At 39.6% G+C, this 19,567-nt stretch overlaps 1 protein-coding gene across 10 annotated transcripts in view; it reads left to right on the top strand.

The window, feature by feature from the left end:
• The window catches only part of CC2D2A (coiled-coil and C2 domain containing 2A), a 135,624-nt gene that overhangs the window by 71,316 nt on the left and 44,741 nt on the right, over nucleotides 1–19,567 (top strand). For all 10 annotated transcript variants that reach the window (XR_003795619.1, XM_029235624.1, XM_029235625.1 and 7 more), the window contains 2 exons: nucleotides 5,379–5,556; nucleotides 17,352–17,508. Coding sequence is in view for 9 of the 10 variants with exons in the window: in XM_029235624.1 (XP_029091457.1) it covers nucleotides 5,379–5,556; nucleotides 17,352–17,508 (335 nt within the window). In the remaining variant the exon portion in view is untranslated. The remainder of the gene's footprint in view (nucleotides 1–5,378; nucleotides 5,557–17,351; nucleotides 17,509–19,567) is intronic.

The raw sequence follows: 19,567 nt of genomic DNA, 5'->3' as shown, positions 1-19,567 counted from the left end.
AGCAGAATAAAGAAAAAAGAATGAAAAGAATTCAGGACAATCTCAGAGACCTCTGGGACAACATTAAACACACAAACATTTGCAATATAGGGGTCCCAGAAGAAGAAGAGAAAAAGAAAGGGACTGAGAAAATATTTGAAGAGATTATAGTGGAAAACTTCCCTAATATGAGAAAGGAAATAGTCAATCAAGTCCAGGAAACACAGAGAGTCTCATACAGGACAAATCCATGGAGAAACACACGAAGACACGTATTAATTAAACTATCAAAAATTAAATACAAAGAAAAAATATTAAAAGCAGCAAGGGAAAAACAACAAACAACATGCAAGGGAATCCCCATAAGGTTAACAGCTGATCTTTCAGCAGAAACTCTGCAAGCCAGAAGGGAGTGGCAGGACATATTTAAAGTGATGAAAGGGAAAAACCTACAACCAAGATTATTCTACTCTATCTCATTCAGATTTGACAGACAAATTAAAACCTTTACAGACAAGCAAAAGCTAAGAGAATTCAGCACCACCAAACCAGCTTTACAACAAATGCTAAAGGAACTTCTCTAGGAAGGAAACACAAGAGAAGGAAAAGACCTACAATAATGAAACGAAAACAATTAAGAAAATGGTAACAGGAACATATATTTCGATAACTACCTTAAATGTAAGTGGATTAAATGCTCCAACCAAAAGACATAGACTGGTTGAATGGATACAAAAACAAGACCTGTATATATGCTGTCTACAAGACACCCACTTCAGACCTAGGGACACATACAGACTGAAAGTGAGCGGATGGAAAAAGATATTCCATGCAAATGGAAATCAGACGAAAGCTGGAGTAGCAATTCTCATATAATACAAAATAGACTTTAAAATAAAGACAATTACAAGAGACAAAGAAGGACACTACATAATGATCAAGGGATCAATCCAAGAAGAAGATATAACAATTGTAAATATTTATGCACCCAACATAGGAGCAACTCAATACATAAGGCAAATGCTAACAGCCATAAAAGGGGAAATCAACAGTAACACATTCATAGTAGGGGACTATAAAATCCAACTTTCACCAATCGACAGATCATCCAAAATGAAAATAAATAAGGAAACACAAGCTTTAAATGATACATTAAACAAGATGGGCTTAATTGATATTTTTAGGACATTCCATCCAAAAACAACAGAATACACTTTCTTCTCAAGTGCTCATGGAACATTCTCCAGGATAGATCATATCTTGGGTCACAAATCAAGCCTTGGTAAATTTAAGAAAATTGAAATCATATCAAGTATATTTTCTGACCATAATGCTATGAGACTAGATATCAATTACAGGAAAAAAATCTGTAAAAAATACAAACACATGGAGACAAAACAATACACTACTAAATAACCAAGAGATCACTGAAGAAATCAAAGAGGAAAACAAAAAATACATAGAAACAAATGACAATGAAAACACGATGATCCAAAACCTATGGGATGCGGCAAAAGCAGCTCTAAGAGGGAAGTTTATAGCAATACAATCCTACCTCAAGAAACAAGAAACATCTCAAATAAACAACCTAACCTTACACCTAAAGCAATTAGAGAAAGAAGAATAAAAAAACTCAAAAGTTAGCAGAAGAAAAGAAATAATAAAGATCAGATCAGAAATAAATGAAAAAGAAATGAAGGAAACACTAGTAAAGATCAATAAATCTAAAAGCTGGTTCTTTGAGAAGATAAACAAAATTGATAAACCATTATTCAGATGCATAAAGAAAAAAAGGGAGAAGACTCAAATCAACAGAATTAGAAATGAAAAGAAGTGACAACTGACACTGCAGAAATACATAGGATCATGAGAGATTACTACAAGCAACTATATGCCAATAAAATGGACAACCTGGAAGAAATGGACAAATTCTTAGAAAAACACAACTTTCTGAGGCTGAACCAGGAAGAAACAGAAAATATAAACAGACCAATCACAAGCAATGGAATTGAAACTGTGATTAAAAATCTTCCAACAAACAAAAGCCCAGGACCAGATGGGTTCGCAGGTGAATTTTATCAAACATTTAGAGAAGAGCAAACACCTATCCTTCTCAAACTCTTCCAAAATATAGCAGTGGGAGGAACACTCCCAAACTCATTCTACGAGGCCATCATCACCCTGATACCAAAACCAGACAAAGATGTCACAAAGGAAGAAAACTACAGGCCATTATCACTGATGAACATAGATGCAAAAATCCTCAACAAATACTAGCAAACAGAATCCAACAGCACATTAAAAGGATCATACACCATGATCAAGTGGGGTTTATCCCAGGGATGCAAGGATTCTTCAATATACACAAATCAATCAATGTGATAGACCATATTAACAAATTGAAGGAGTAAAACCATATGATCACCTCAATAGATGCAGAAAAAGCTTTTGACAAAATTCAACATCCATTTATGATAAAAACTCTCCAGAAAGTAGGCATAGAGGGAACTTACCTCAACATAATAAAGGCCATATATGACAAACCGACAAGCAACATCATTCTCAATGGTGACAAACTGAAACCATTTCCACTAAGATCAGGAACGAGACAAGGTTTCCCACTCTCACCACTATTATTCAACATAGTTTTGGAAGTTTTAGCCACAGCAATCAGACAAGAAATAGAAATAAAAGGAATCCAAATCAGAAAAGAAGTAAAGCTGTCACTGTTTGCAGAAGATGACTTGATACCATACATAGAGAATCTAAAGAGGCTACCAGAAAACTACTAGAGCTAATCAATGAATTTGGTAAAGTTGCAGGATACAACATTAATGCACAGAAATCCCTTGCATTCCTATACAGTAATGGTGAAAAATCTGAAAGAGAAATTAAGGAAACACTCCCATTTACCACTGCAACAAAAAGAATAAACTACCCAGGAATTAACCTAGCTAAGGAGACAAAAGACCAGTATGCAGAAAACTATAAGACACTGATGAAAGAAATTAAACATGATACAAATAGATGGAGAGATATACCACTCTCTTTCTTGGATTGGAAGAATCAACATTGTGAAGATGACTATGCACCCAAAGCAATCCACAGATTCAATGCAGTCCCTATGAAACTACCAATGGCATTTTTCACAGAACTAGAACAAAAAATTTCACAATTTGTATGGAAACACAAAAGACCCCGAACAGCCAAAGCAATCTTGAGAAAGAAAAATGGAGCTGCAGGAATCAGGCTCCTGGACTTCAGACTATACTACAGAGCTACATTAATCAAGACAATATGGTACTGGCACAAAAACAGAAATATTGATCAATGGAACAGGATAGAAAGCCCAGCGATAAACCCATGTACATATGGTCACCTTATTTTTGATAAAAGAGACAAGAATGTACAATGGAGAAAAGACAGCGTCTTCAATAAGTGGTGCTGGGAAAATTGAACAGCTACATGTAAAAGAATGAAATTAGAACACTCCCTAACACCATACACAAAAATAAACCCCAAATGGATTAAAGACCTAAATGTAAGGGCAGACACTATAAAACTCTTAGAGGAAAACATAGGCAGAATACTCTATGACATAAATCACAGCAAGATCCTTTTTGACCCACCTCCTAGGGAAATGGAAATTAAAACAAAAATAAACAAATGGGACCCAATGAAACTTAAAACTTTTGCACAGCAAAGGAAACCATAAGCAAGATGAAAAGACAACCTTCAGAATGGGAGAAAATATTTGCAAATGAAGCAACTGACAAAGGAGTAATCTCCAAAATTTACAAGAAGCTCATGCAGCTCAATACCAAAACAACAAACAACCCAATCCAAAAATGGGCACAAGATCTAGATAGATATTTCTCCAAAGAAGATATATAGATTGCCAACAAACACATGAAAGAATGCCCAACATCACTAATCACTGGAGAAATGCAAATCAAAACTACAATGAGGTATCACTTCACACCAGTCAGAATGGCCATCATCAAAAAATCTACAAACGATAAATGCTGGAGAGATTGTGGAGGAAAGGGAACCCTCTTGCACTGTTGGTGGGAATGTAAATCAATACAGCCACTATGGATAACAGTATGGAAATTCCTTAAAAAACTAAAAATAGAACTACCATACAACCCAGCAATCCCACTACTGGGCATATCCCCTGAGAAAGCCATAATTCAAAAAGAGACGTGCCGCAATGTTCATTGCAGCAATATTTACACCAGAACATGGAAGCAACGTTAAGTGTCCATCGACAGATGAATGGATAAAGAAGATGTGGCACATATATACAATGTAATATTACTCAGCCATAAAAAGAAATGAAATTGACTTATTGAGGTGGATGGACCTAGAGTCTGTCATACAGAGTCAAGTAAGTCAGAAAGAGAAAAACAAATACTGTATGCTAACACATATATATCAAAAAAAACAAAAAAAAATGGTTCTGAAGAACCTAGGGGCAGGACAGGAATAAAGACGCAGACGTAGAGAATGGACTTGAGGATACGGGAAGGGGGAAGGGTAAGCTGGGATGAAGTGAGAGAGTGGCATGGACTTATATACACTACCTAATGTAAAATAGATAGCTAGTGGGAAGCAGCCACATAGCACAAGGAGATCAGCTCTGTGCTTTGTGACCACCTAGAGCGGTGGGATAGGGAGGGTAAGAGGGAGATGCAAGAGGGAGGAGATATGGGGATATATGTATATGTATAGCTAATTCACTTTGTTATAAAGCAGAAACTAACACACCATTGTAAAGCAATTATACTCCAATATAGATGTTAAAAAAAAAAAAAAAAGAATGATATGCTTGCCTGGATACCTCCTATGTTCTATTGGGATTCAAATGACCTTTAACAATGAGGAACATTTCTTAATCCCGTGCAGCCAGTGAGCAGTGACTCACCATTGGAAAATGTTAAGAAAAAGCTTGGATCTTGGAAAAGCAGAGTTGACCCAAATGCTACAATATGCTATTATATTTATAGGTTAAAACATCCTCCCCAAACATAAATCACTACTAGCCTTTATGGTCTGAACTCACTCCATTTAACAAATAATATAATTCTGTTTACTTTAAACTTTGGGATACAAATGTAAGGGTTGTTTGAAATAATTAAGGAGACCGTAGCACAGTGATGCTTTAGCACAGTTCTAAATCCCCTGTGGCCTTTTCAGGGCCTCTTATTTCATATCACACATACTATTTATTATATTAAGCACTGCAAGACCTATGGCTGCCTTGGTTCAATGAAGGCTAAAGGGACTGAAGCTCCAGCTCCAGTGTATCTTATTCTGGTCAGTGCCCATTTGCCAAACACTCCAGTTATACTTAGTAAATGAATACTGACCCACCAGTGAATGGTCTCACTCTGCAGGGTGGAGGTCTTGCGAAGGGAGGATGTCAAGAGGCGCTCGCTGTATTTAAAGGTGACCTTCAACAACAAGGAAGTGTCCAGGACCGACAGTCGGCCACTTGGGGCTGACTTCCGTGTTCACTTTGGACAGATTTTCAACTTGAAAATATTCAACTGGCCGGAGAGTTTAACACTTCAGGTACATATTTTAATTATAGTCACTGTCCCAAGAATTTTGGGTCATCACAGGTGCGAGATGGTTTTAAATCATCCATTGGCTATGCTGGTGTCCTGATAGATTCTCAAGGGGAACAGAAGGTCAGCTCTTCCTGGGCACGTCTTAAGGTCTTGGCAGAAAAGATCTGTTACCCCACTTGGCTCTTAGAAATGCTGGCGGAGTAACTGGCCACAGTGCTCAAGTGTATGTCTCTAGACGAGGTGGGGGGATGAGGGAGGATGGGGGATGGTAGAGAGGTCTCTGGCTCATTCATCGGAGAACTTCAACGTCACGCTGTACCAAGATCCTAGCATAATATACCAGAGAAATCAACTTCTATAATCACAGGTGGTTATAATGGGGGGTTGGGGTACAGGTGCTAGGATCCCCCAAAGTAAATAAAGCTCCCCACTAGCCTAAATGCCACCATTAGCAATATATTTATTTGTGTCTGTTTTAGTTTCCTAAGGCTGCCATAATGAAGCACCACAAACTTGGTGACTTAAGACAACAGCCATTTTTTCTCTCACCGTTCTGGAGGCCCTGAAGTCTGAAATCAAGGTGTCAGTGGGGCTGTGCTCCCTCCAAAAGCTCTAGAGAAGAACCTTTCCTGCCTCTTCAGCTCCTGGTGACTCCAGGTGTTCCTTGGCTTGTGGTAGCATCACTCCCATCTCTGCTTCCATCTACACATGGCCTTCTCTTGTCTGTGTGTCCTTTTTGGTCTCTTACAAGGACACTCTCGTTGGATTTAGGACCCACCCTAATCCAGTATATGCTCATCTGGATCTTTAACTAATTACACCTGGAAACACCCTATTTCCAAATAAGGTCACATTCTGTGGTTCCAGGTGGACATGAAGTTTTAGAGGACACTATTCAATCTACTACAGTGTCTTAGGCTTGCTGTTCTTATGGCGAAACCTCTCTTATGATGCTGACAGATTCTCTTTTATGATACTAATAGGCATGTTACTTAGGCTTGCAAATATGTGACACAGGTGCCTTTGTTTGCCATCTACCACCCATGCAGAAATCACTAATCCTCATCCACCACTTGTGCAGAAATTTCTCGTTCTTATCCACCACCCTTGCCAGAAATGACAATTGATCATGCCCTATTTTCCCCCACTGAGCCTGGATATAACTTCAGAATCCTTCTCAACACTGTACTCCAGGCTGCCACTACCTATGATTGTAATTGACATTAAGTCTGCAGATACAATTACAGCTATGTAATTATTAAAATATTTAAATACTTCTCTACTGAATAGCAAAGAGTTTCCATCCTGGACCCCCAAAATGCCACCCTGGCCACGTAGACCCCACTTCCAAGACCCTCTGGACCTTCTTACAATGGACCAGTTAAAGGGTATGTCTGAACAAGGTTAATGCCTCCAGGATCCTGTTCCCTTGTACGGTAAAAGTTCTTGTGATTGGTTAGCACTTGGCTGTGAGTACTGTTCAACGTTTTGAATATCAACCCCTGTCTAGACTCAGGTAGTTGAAAACCTTCTAAAACTAGTAGAGGAAGTTTGAAACAGCTAAGATAGGGGGTTATTTTGACAGTGGGAAGGAAGCACAGTAGAAATGCTCAGCATGAAGTAGGGATGCCAAGAAATGAGATGGTGACCCTGAACCGGTCAGCACTGGGCACCCAAGGTCAACCACCTGGGTTTGGGGCTTTCCAGAGACTGTGGCAATTTTGTCCTTCTCCTTTCATCCCTGATCTGGGGGTGGTGAGGGCTGAGGGTGATCCTCATGTACAAAGCACCTAGCATCATGACTCAGGCCAAATCCCTTTGCTGTGCTGATAACAGCATTGATAGCTACAAAACTGAAAAATGTTTTTCTGGAAAGTTTAGTGCTAGGCTTAGCCCAGTCACTCATGTAATTCTGCAAAAACCCATCTGATTTTTAAGGAAATGTCTATGTATTTGGGAACTTAAGAAAAACAGAACGAACTTACTTTGCTGCTCAACTTAATATGGGTGAGAGGAGAAAGTAAGGAGATTTTGTTAGAGTTAAGAATGATATGAGAAAGGGGATTGAATGCGGAGGTTTGGTGAAAATGTGAGTTTTTCTTAAGCCTGAAAATTCCCTATGAATATCCGTGGGAAAATAATCTCGACATTTCTGCATGATGGGGTGATGGTGCCTGAAGGTGAGAGCAGAGAGTCACCCAGCTCTGCACTGGGAAGGGAAGCTGAGGGCACCTCCAAGTGGATGGCCGGTGGGCTTGCCTGGTACTAACAACCCTGCCCGTGGTGCCAGGTCCACGCCGACTGTGCACCCCCGCTCCTCTGGAGCCCCTGCTGAGCCTGACTGCCTACATAGAGGGCTCCTCTTCCTCTGTCCCTTAGCAAAGTTGTGTCTGAGGGGCTCTGAGATCCTGCTGACTGGGTTTCATCCCATCATCTCTCCCTGTGAGAGGCACCATTATTTGAGTCACTTAACTACGAGGCACCATGGATCCAAAGACACAATCCCATTTCAGATTTGTTGAAATTAGAAAATCTGGTATTCTTTGTACCACTAACACCTGATTAAGAGAGGCCTTTCTTAGCCAGAGATTCTCTGCAGTGCAGAGCCTGAAGGCAGTCTTTCTCTTTGCATGGCAAAGGACTTTGGAACATTTAAAATCCAAATGCCTTTGGGCGGAGGGTCACACCCTGCTGGTTCTGAAGCCCCACATCTTTACTGCTTCCCACATGAACCCTCCTGCCCTGGCCCTGCACACTTGCGTGTGCTTAAGCTACAGTTTAAAGCAAGACTTAACTGCACAGGGAAAACTGTCTAAGTGAAGAATAAAACTTGATGGAGAAAGTAAATAAACACAAACTCCAAAAGCCAGCTCGATGCTTTGCTGTCACCTGCTCTTCACCATGAGAGGTTGCTGGGGACCCTTAAGAGTCTTACCTGTCCCACATCCACAGAATAGCAAAGATTTCAGCTACGCAGAGTTTGCCCCCTTGTTTGAGATTCATCCTTGACTCCTCCCCTTCCTCCCCTGCAGAGGAAAAACTGATGTTGAGGAAGACCGAGATTCACGTGAGAAGATCGGATAGAGAGCTAGAGGGAGGCCGGGGAGAGCAGCAGACAGAACATGGCAGGTAGGAAGGACTGGGGGCCTCGGAAAGAGACCCTCCCACACTGAAGCTAGTGCAAAGGACAGGAGAGAAGGCCCTGGCATCCGGGTGTCCGGCCTGCGTCCCTGTTGGTCGGTGAGAGCTCAGACCACCTGGCCAGTCTGTGAAACCCTCCCACTCTGGGCCATTCTAAATGTTCTGAATTACCATGTGGGAAGACATCCTCCACCTTCCACTAATGTACCAAGACTTTATTTCACATATATTCTAAAACATAAAGGAAGCCTCCTATACTATCTCCCATTGACTCTCTTGAATATTAACTTGCTATGGCTATTACAATCAAAACAATTTTATAAAGTAATGTGAAAAGGGTATTTTCTAAAATATTATGAAATGAATTTTTAAATAAAAAAACAAAATTTTATCCTACAATATTAAGAATATACTTGTAAGCTATTATCTTGGCCTTAAGAGCTGAATCATGTCATCTTCTTTAAAAAATTATAAATTAAAGGAGTCTTGGGTAAGTTCTTAAACTATCCATAAAGATTTGATAACTGATCAAATTACATATCATAATGGCTCAATGGCCTAATTTTTTATAATTGAGTAGTGGTTATAGATGAAATTAATTTAGAGGATATTGTATTTTGACTGTCTAGGAATAGTACTGTGTCATTTGGAAATTTTCCATATAACTGCAAGTTTTGAATTAGGGAAGGTTCAAGGATTACTGGCAACTTCAGGAGGATAAGAAAAATCACCTTAAATGCATCTGTTTATGCGAGTGCTATCAGATTTCTATAGAGGGTAATGTGTTTCAGAAAATGTTCCAAGATTGTCAGAACTGTAATGCATCGGTTGATGACTCAACAACCAAGCCCTGAATGTTGTTTAATTGTTGAGAGCCAGCTGAGGGTCTGATGCTGAGCCAGGAGTATAGTGGAGCATTGGAAGCCATGTATAAAGGGAGGTATACACGGCCCTGTCTCAGGGAGCTTTAAATCCAGCTAGGAGATGCGAGAGAGACAACTACAAAGAAGCAACGCTCAGTGCAGTATGATACATAGGACTGTTGAAGGGAACAGTGCTGATCGTGATGTTTGACTTCTTGCATGTTTTGAACCACAAGGCTCAGTGTTTCCTAGCCAGGCTTGAGATAGGAATGCCAGGGCAGCCCTACAAAGAAGAAGATAAGTCCACAGGCTGGCCCAGAAAGCCAGGAGTGAGGGGATGGGGTTGGGCCTCACAGCAGAAATGGGAGGAAGGAATTAATTAGAGCAACACTGCAGCCTTGAAAGAAGGATTGACAGGACTTGATGATGGTTTGACTAGAGGGAGTAAAAAGAAGAGGAATCAAGGTTGGCCCCAAGGGAAGGGTGAGATGGGACTTCACAGGATGGGAGCTGGAATGGGACCAGAGCCCTTCCAGAAAGGTCTTGAAAAGGTCTGGCTTCTGAGGTCATTCCAAAATAAATGCTTGGTGTTTTCACAAAAATGAAGTTTGATTTAGAAATAAAAAAGCTTTGTGATAATGACCTTCACTTCCTTATCATTCACATCTATAATATCACCCCATATTCATCTTCTTGACTCCCCAAAACTAACAGCTGTTGTGTAATACTGCTGGGTGGCTTTGAAATATCTTAGCATTATTACTTTTTCCTTATGAAGCAATCCTGTTGAGCTTTCATATTCCTGGCATGCGGATTGAGATAGGGAACTTTTCCTTTTAACCAAGTTGGCAATATCTCGAGTTTCCCTTCCCAGAGCCTCTCCTGATTTCCCTGGCTCTTCTGCAGAATTGCACTCTCCAAGTGGGAAAACCAATCCTATTTGGAGAAGTGTCCTTGATAACCCTCCTGTAGCTCACTGGGACAGGGGGAGAGAAAATAAAGATACCAAAAGGAGACTCCCTCCCAGAAGCTTGGCAGGGAAAGGAAGGAGGGAACTGGATCAGGGGTCTGAAAGGGGACCATGGTTTACTTTAGGGAGTAGTTGACTGGAGCACAGTTGTCAGCTGTGGGAAAAGCAGCCAGTCCAGAAAACATTGATGACTTGGAAAATAAAAAGGAAAGTTGTAGGGGGAGTGGGTGGGAGAAAGGAAGGAAAGAGGGTGGGAGTGTTGAGGGAAGGAATGCCACAGGATACTGGGAGGGGTGGGATCAAGACAGAATAGCATGGTCCTTTGAGTCAAGAGTGATGACACAAGGGAGGGGGTGGAAGGCTGGCCGTAAGGGGGTTCACCTCCAATGCCCACAGCCTTTTCAGTGAAGGAAGGGAGTCTGTGGGCACAAGAGTAAGGAAGGTTTGATCCAACACTGAAGGGAAATGGGGACATCAACCAAGAGACAATTAACAGACTGGACAATAACATCACCGGTGGCTGAGATTACAGGGCAGCCACTTATACCAAATCCAACACCACCATGTGCAAAATATGAAACTGCTGTGTTTTGTTTTGCTTTGCTTTGTTTAGGTTTTAAAATAAGAGAAACATGACTTAAGACCATGCAGTATAAACTACTTCACGATGGATTCTTTTTTATCTAAACTTAATGTCCCTACATTTCTAAGGTTTGTCTTATCTATACAGTTCTAAATACTGTTAGCAGGTAAATTTGCACCAGAGTGTTGAGTTAAAGCAAACACCATTCCAAATGCAGGAGAAGTTAATAAGAATCACATAAATAGTTCCAATTTGGTAGCAGTTGATCTAATTGCTATTCTGAATTCAATGCTGCCTTGCTTTATACAACAGGAATTTTTGAACAGTTGAACATAAATTATATTTCCTGTCTTGTTTCTTCATTAACATTCCACCTTCAAACACACACACACAAACACTCATTTTGCTTAGAGCAGTGCTTCTCAATGGAGATTATGTTGCCCCCACCCCGGGGGGGTGCCTTTTGGCAGTGTCTGGAGACATTTTAATGATCACAAGTGGTGAGGAGCTACTGGCACCTCTAATAAGTTGAGGCCAGGGATGCTGCTAAACATCTTACAATGTACAGCACAGTACACTGCAACAAAGGATTGTTCAGCCCCAAATGTCAACAGTGCTGAGGTTGAGAACCCCTGACTTAGAAAGAAATGAAAATTAAACTTAATTATACAAAAAGTGATTTGCAAATACCTATAAAGCCCAAACTGCCCATTTTCTGATTTTTAAAAATAGCATTTCTGGGCTTCCCTGGTGGCGCAGTGGTTGAGAGTCTGCCTGCCGATGCAGGGGATGCGGGTTCGTGCCCCGGTCTGGGAGGATCCCACATGCCGCGGAGCGGCTGGGCCCGTGAGCCATGGCCGCTGAGCCTGCGCGTCCGGAGCCTGCGCTTCACAACAGTGAGAGGCCCGCGTAAAACCAAAAAAAAAAAAAAAAAAAAAATAGCATTTCATCCTAGCATTAAATAGAACTGCTATTTAAAAAATTAGGGTGTCTTGAAAAGACAGATCTTACATGTAAAAGTTTAATTTAAATAAAAGAAATTCTTATTTTACAAAGCTTACTAACATCAACTGGCTACCTTTAAAAGGTAGGGTAAAAAGTTTAGGAAATTTTTGGATTTTTTTTTTTTTTTTTGGCTTTGTGGGATGGTATCCATTTTTCCTTATTTAAAAAAAAAGTTGATTATTACCTTCTGAGACAGTAGTCCCAATCAGCAAACCCTCCATTTCCCCAGAGTCTGTAGTTGCCTCTGTCCTACAGACTCAGCACCAAGATTCTCCAATTCATTTCCTCTCTGACACTAGACAGGAATGTGTTTCTGGAGACGGGGAAACAGACCCTTCCACTGACATCTACCAGAAATGCCCTTTATGTAGTAACTGCATGTTTTATTGGGCATCATTAACCGTGGTGACCAGCACAGCACATCCACAAGGAATTAAAAATCAAAACAGAAGCTCAGAGGCATCTCTTAAGGTCCTTCCACAATATAATACTTGATAAACTATTAAAGTCTAGCAGGGATGTTTTTGCAAAGCCACTGGAGTCAGATAATATAGAAATTTTGTCCTGTGCAGCTGAGTAAACAAACACTGAATTCTATTTTGGAAGGGGATATAAGGAATCTGAAAAATATTTGGATTTGTTTTTATTTTTAGATGTGTTTCACACCCTGATTTAGTTGCTCTGGGTGTTGGGCTGTTTGGGAATTCATTAGTCATAGGAGTGGTTAAGAAAGACACAAAGTCAGGCAAGATTTAGCTAAATACTAAATACTGCATTTATGTCATCTTGTGAAGCATTTTATCAGCATAAATGGTATTTTCTGACTGTTGTTATGGTTTCTATTGCCTTAACTTGAAGGGTTTTATTAGCTCCTGATTTTTTTAAAGCATTTAAGGCTTAATGTAGTTTGTTTTTCACCTCCTTGCCTTTGGGTTCCTAGAAATACAGATGACTTAATTATAAATATGGAATATGCCATAAAATTCCTATAAGGCCTCAGAAACTTAATGTCTTCCTTGAAAAAAAAATAGTGTGTCTTGAAAAGACATTCTTACAAGTTAAAATTTAAGTTAAATAAAAGAAATTCTTTTGTCATAAAGCTGAATAAAATCAATTGGCCAACAAGATTTAATGAGATATTTGGGAAATGTTATCATGTTTATGAAAGACCTTTGTAAACTTCAAAGTATTATAAAAATGCACATGCTTGTTGTCAACTGTATGCCCAAACAAAGAAGGAAAAAACATTTATTGAGCTCATACAGAGGGAAAGAGGCTTTTCATCCATCTCAGCTAAACTGCACCACTGCCTTCCTGCTGAGCTTTGGGTAACATCCTCATTTTACAATGAGAGCAAAAGTGAGGGGAATGTCATGCCCAAGGTCACACAGCACAGCTAGTAAGTTGCAATGTCAGGATTCAGTCCCAGACCCGTTGAACCACAAGGCTGTCCTGTCCTGTCCACCACACTGCCCTCCGCAGGCTGTGGGAGGAGCTGACAGTCATGTGGGGAGTAAAACAAGTCAGGTAAAAAAAATCTGAGAGCCATACTACACCCAAGTCTACCAGCTGTTGAGAGAAGAAAACAATTCCATTCCACGGATTTGTCATCTAACAACTTACTTCTATTAACTGTTCTATGTTTAACCTTTTGAGGAACTGCCAGATTGCTTTCCAAAGTGGCTGCATTATTTTACATTCCCACCAGCAGTGTGTGAGTTTCCATTTTCTCCACATCCTTGCCACACTTGTTTTCATTTGCCTTTTTGATTGCAGCCCTCCTTGTGGGTGTGAAATAGTATCTCAGTGTGGTTTTGCTTTGCATTTCCTTGACGGATAATGATGTTGATCGTTCATACAAGCATTATTCATAATAGTCAAAAAGTGGAAACAACCCAAATACCCATCAAGTAAAATGTGACATAGCCATACAATGGAATATTATTTGGCAATAACAAAAGAAAAAAAATACTGATACATGGTACAACATGGCTGATTCTTTAAAGCATTAAGAATGAAAGCTAAGTGAAAGAAGTCAGTTACAAAGAATCACAAGGTGTATGAGTCCATTTACTTAAAATGTCCAGAATAGGCAGATCTATAGAGACAGAGTATATTTGTGGTTGCCTAGGGCTGTCAGGAAGGGGAGGTAAAAAGGGAAATAACTGCTAGCGGGTATGAGAGTTTTTTCAGTGTGACGAAATGTTCTAAAATGGATTGTAGTGTTATTTTTCTGGATTTTGTGAGTTTATAGCATTTGCCAGCTTTTTAAAATTTATACTTCATTGTGATTTGTTCTCATTCTAAATAGTCTCTTCTGTAAAAATAAGTAAATAAATAAATTTTGTCCAAAAAATAAGAAAAAAAAAAAAACGGGAGTTAACCTGCTCCCATCTAAACATATTAATTCACAGATGGTAGGTACTGAGCAGTCAAAGGGAAATCAAACAAGATCCCTACTTTCAGGAATCTCCCCATCCAGTAAAACAAATGATGCATAAACAACGAATTTCAATAGAGGGAATAAGCATTCCCACAGGGAAATCATAGGGAAAGGTGGTGGCACCTAAGTAAGTATGGGTGGGCATGTGGCAGGTCTCACTCAGTGTCCAGTACAGCAGGGGCACCTTCCAGGGAGGTAAAGCCCCTGCGCGAAGTGGACAGTGCACCCTCGCCTTGCTGAGAGACCAAGCAAGCCCCTTGAGGGTCTGAAAGGAAGTCAGAGACAGGAAGAGTTCGGTGGTCTTTTGATCACGATGGCCCATGCTAAGGTGATCCTTTAATTGTAGCCATTGTTTTTATATCACTTCCATGTTTTGTGGTTCTTTCATTCAGATTTTAAATTATCTTTCAGTCATTATTTCTCACCAATCTATCTAAAGTAATTATACTTTATGGATCATGGTTATGGCTTTAAAAGGTTTCTTAATTGTTTAATCACCTTTCTGATTTTCCTTGACCAATGAGGAAGATGTAAGAAAAAGTGTACGAGTTTTGAAGTGAAACAGTTGTAGATTCAAATCGCAGCTTTGTGACTTAAGAGATGAGGGACTAGGGGAAGTTTTTCCCCTTTGTCGAGCCACACACATCCATAATCTAGAATTGCTGGGTCTGTTATCGTGCTTAATCTTTACCACAAACCGTCCTTCATAGGATTGTGGTTAAGTTTAAACGAGATTAACAGACGGCTTCGTACAAAGGAATGTCTCAGTGAATTAAAATTTGGGGGGAAGTACAAAAAATTTTAAAGAAAAACCCACCATTTTCTCAGACTGAAACTTGATGCCGGTGAGTCCATAATTGAACAGGTCAAACCAAGGTCTCCTGTGCAATAAACAACAACCTGCTACATGTTCTTTAAGGTCTGTGATATTATAAAACTGGCAGGCTCTTATGAGAGGTTGAGGTAAGCAAAAAAAAGGGCCCTCCTTTCTCCATTGGAGTTCTGAGCCAATAAAAATATAGAGAAAAAGTGTTAAAAAATGTAAAAAGAGAGGGGATCACCTATAAATTAATAGAGCCTTGAGGGACATACCAATCAATTGCAACGTATGGAATAAATTGTGATGTTAATTCAAAGTAATTTTTTGAGACTCTAAAGAGCATTTGAAACTTACTGATATTTGACATTATTAAGGAATTGCTGTGATAATAGTATTGTAATTATGCCTTTTTATATCCTTCTCTTTTAGAGATACATATTGAAACATTTACAGTAAAATGATGTCTGAGTTCAAAATACTGGTGGAGAGTCAAATGGTTGAGAGTGTAGATAAAACCAGATTGGCCATAAGTTAATGGTAATTGAAGCTAGGTAGGTGATGGGTTCATGGTATATTCTTCTTCTAAGATTACATATATTTGAAATTTTCCCTAAAAGATCTTTTTAATAAGGAAAAAAAATATCACCTATCTACTGATAAAGATGAATTTGGAGAGCGTGGCTTAAATGTGCCACTCATAGGCTTCCTGCTGAGCCCCTGAATTAGGCAGAGGTAAGCCCTGAACAATCACAGGTTTCTTGGTGCATCCAGCCTGTTAGAATACCTCACAGTGGTACTAAGTCTGGGGTTTTGAGTTCAGTTCCTATGCAGTCTCTGCTTTGTCTTTGCCCCAGTAGCCCCTCAAAGCTCAATCAGCCATCTTGCAAATGTGAGCTGGTAGATACCAGGGAGATGAAGCCAGGATAGCAGCCCAGTACAAATCCATCCTCATCGTTATCCTTGGTCAAGAATTCATATCACATGCCGTGATACGAGGAGGGTAGGCAGAGAGGCTCCGTAGTGTCATTTTTGTGCATGCAGGTTGTAAATGGAAAGTATTAATCAGAGGGGACTCTACTGCATAAGAAGAAAAACAGGAGTACTTAATTTGTAGAAATAAAAGAGTAAAATCTGCATTTTAGAGAAATGTGTACCAGCCAGAGTGGCCTCATGGGAAGAAAGAATAAAACATAGAAAGGAAGCCAGCAGAGCTGTGGAATATTTTATCTTTTACCACAAAAGAAATGACCCAAGAATACAGGGGAAGCAGAGGGTCCTACTGAGACTGTATTGTGTATTCATAATCTGTGGTTGCCCTGGCAATGGGTCCTTCATCTCATGGTGATGGCATTACAGTAAGACACACCACAGTAGTTAGTATCAGAGCTACAGGTGGTCAAGTTAGCTCCATTTTGGGAGAAGGCCTGAGAAGAAGCTGGATAGGATTTCAGCAACTAACAAATAAAATGAGGTCTTGAAGGAAAGAACTTTGAGAGATTTACCAAATAACAGATTTGAATACCCTAGCGTATTTCTAGGTATGGTGCGTTTCCTATTGACTTTGAGGTTGGTGCAGATAATAAACCATCTAGTGGCATGTCCATATTGTCCCACCTTTCAACCTGATGGCGTTTCTCTCTGAAATAATCTGAACCAGGAGAAAGAGGAAGCCCATTCTCCAAACTACTGTGTATTAGTTTGACATAGAAACAATTGCAGTCGCCTGATAATTTGATTAACCTCTCTACCCCAGGAGATTAGGCCAGGCAAGAAGACAGGGTGCCAACAACGTGACCATAAATAGGGTATAACCTGGTCTCCATGGAGACCATAGCAACACAACTCAACTTTCCACTCTGAGATGGGTGCTCTTGACTAGAACAGTGACCAGCACAGGAAAATGTACTCATTATCTGGGAGTGAGCACCTTTATTTCTGTTTTTATTTGGCTGTTCCCTTCCTCAATTTCAGGTATATGAAACAGTTGGACACAGTGGTACCACCTTGCTAGCAGAAGTGTTTCTGCCTATTCCTGAAACTACTGTTGTTACCGGAAGAGCTCCCACTGAAGAAGTGGAGTTTAGCAGTAACCAGCATGTGACACTGGACCACGAGGGAGTTGGCAGTGGTATGGAAAGCCTCAATGGCTAACGGATTCATGATCAAATTTGAACATATCTTTTTTTTCACTTATCAGACAAGCAGACAATTATAAAATTGCTATCAGAAAAATTAAAGCAATAATCATATACAATTTTTGGCAAAGTCATTTTTATATACTATGGGTGGCCAGAAAATTCATATAACTATGCAAGTGTAAAGTAGTTTTACCGTGTGAATTAAGGGCCTTTAGATTGCCTTTGACACCTTAATTCAACTTCTAGGAATCTTTCCTAAGAAAACAATTTGAAATGAAGACAAAACTTTGTGCATAAAAAAAATGTACCTCACAGTGTTATTTGTAAGGTTGAAAAGTTTGAAATAAATAATAGGGAGATTATTAAATAATATTCTCTTATCTCCTTCTACAATTCTGATTAAATATATGATGGACCGTCTCACTCTGTCCACCATGTTTTTTAACCTCTCTTTAATATACTTGACATCTCTTTTTTTCACTTTTATATTCTGTGCAATTTCTTTAAGTCAGTCTTCCAAATCATGAATTCACTTTTTGGCTATGTCCAGTCATTGAAACTCATCACTACGTTTCTTGTTTCAGTGATTACATTCTTCACCTCTAGAAATTCTATTTAGTTTTTTACAATCAGTTCTGACAACTTTTTGTCCTTTTCTGACACTCTCGATCATTTCTTTTATTCATTAATTCATTCATTTATTCTTTAAAACACATTAAAATATTTTTCAATATTCTGTATCTGATCATTCCAACACCTATCTGCTTACTGGTCTGATTCTGATTCTGTTTCCTCACGTGCCTGGTGATTTTTTATTATGAGAGCATATCTGGAACTTTATCTTCAAGAACTCTTTGAGTCTCTAAACTGATCACCAGTCTAAAAGTCTGGAGGCTTAAGCTTTTAGTTCCAGTTCTGCTACTGACAAGCTGTGTGATCCTAGTAATCATGTAACCTCTTTGAATGTCATCTTCCTCATTCATAAAATGGATCTACTAATAACACCCTTAATGTCATATAGGGTTATTCTGAAGATCAAGATGGAGTGTTCAGTATGAAGGAAAGATCTTTGAAAAACACAAAAATGCTGTTATACGGTTAACAGTGGTATTGTTTTTGTGTTAAAAATATTAACTGGAACTCCCCAAAGCATGAAGTTGCTATATTTCATGCTTGAAAATCTTTACTTCCTTACTTGATTAAATGCCCTGCCCCGAGACTTTTTTTTATCACTAATGTCCAATCAGTGAGGGCCAAATCAGTGAGGCTTTACCGTCGCTACAACAGCTGAGCAATAGCATCTGTGGAGTGGTCAGCGTTTCCCAGGCATGTCTGAGTCTTTGCAAGTGTTGCCTCACTTAACATGCTGTTCCTTACTCCAGGCACACTCTGACCTTAGGGCCTTTGCCTTTGTTCCTTCTGCCAAGAAGGCTCTTTCGCAAGATACCTACATGCCTCACTTAGCTTTCTTCAGGCCTTCATTCAAAAGTGACTTCTCATGGGCCCTCCCTGGCCACCCCATCTGAAAGTTCAACCCCTGCCTCCTCCAAACACACATTTTCTATACACCTTCCCTAATTTGTTTCTCTTTTGCATTTATCACTCTCTAACATACTGCCCATGTCTCTTACTTATCTTCTTATATCCTGTCTCTCCTACTTGAATGTAAACTCCATGAGAACAGGGATTCCTATCAGTTTTGTTTCTTTACTGCTATCTTTGTGACCAGAATAGTGCCAGCATGAAGTAGGAGCTCAAAGAAGTATCTACTGAATGAATGAATAAATGAATGTCTTCACAGTAATCCATAAAAGGGGGTACTATTATGTTCTCTATTTTATACACAACGAAACCAAGGTTCAGAGAAGTTAAGTAATTTGTCCACACAGCTGTCAAGTGGCAGAACCAGAATATACATGCAGTTGGTCCCACTACAAAGTGCATCGTTTGTTATAATGCCTACACTGTGCTGTCAAGAGATAGAGCCAAGTGGCCGATGGTGAGCGTCATTCCCTGAAGAAGTTCAGTGATGTTGATTTGAATTATGTG

The sequence above is a fragment of the Monodon monoceros genome, unplaced genomic scaffold, assembly GCF_005190385.1.
Source record: "Monodon monoceros isolate NGI ecotype Baffin Bay Population unplaced genomic scaffold, NGI_Narwhal_1 Super_Scaffold_20, whole genome shotgun sequence".
Classification (NCBI taxonomy): domain Eukaryota; kingdom Metazoa; phylum Chordata; class Mammalia; order Artiodactyla; family Monodontidae; genus Monodon; species Monodon monoceros.
Note: the sequence above shows the minus strand (reverse complement) of the source record. Positions and strands in the feature narration are given on the sequence as shown.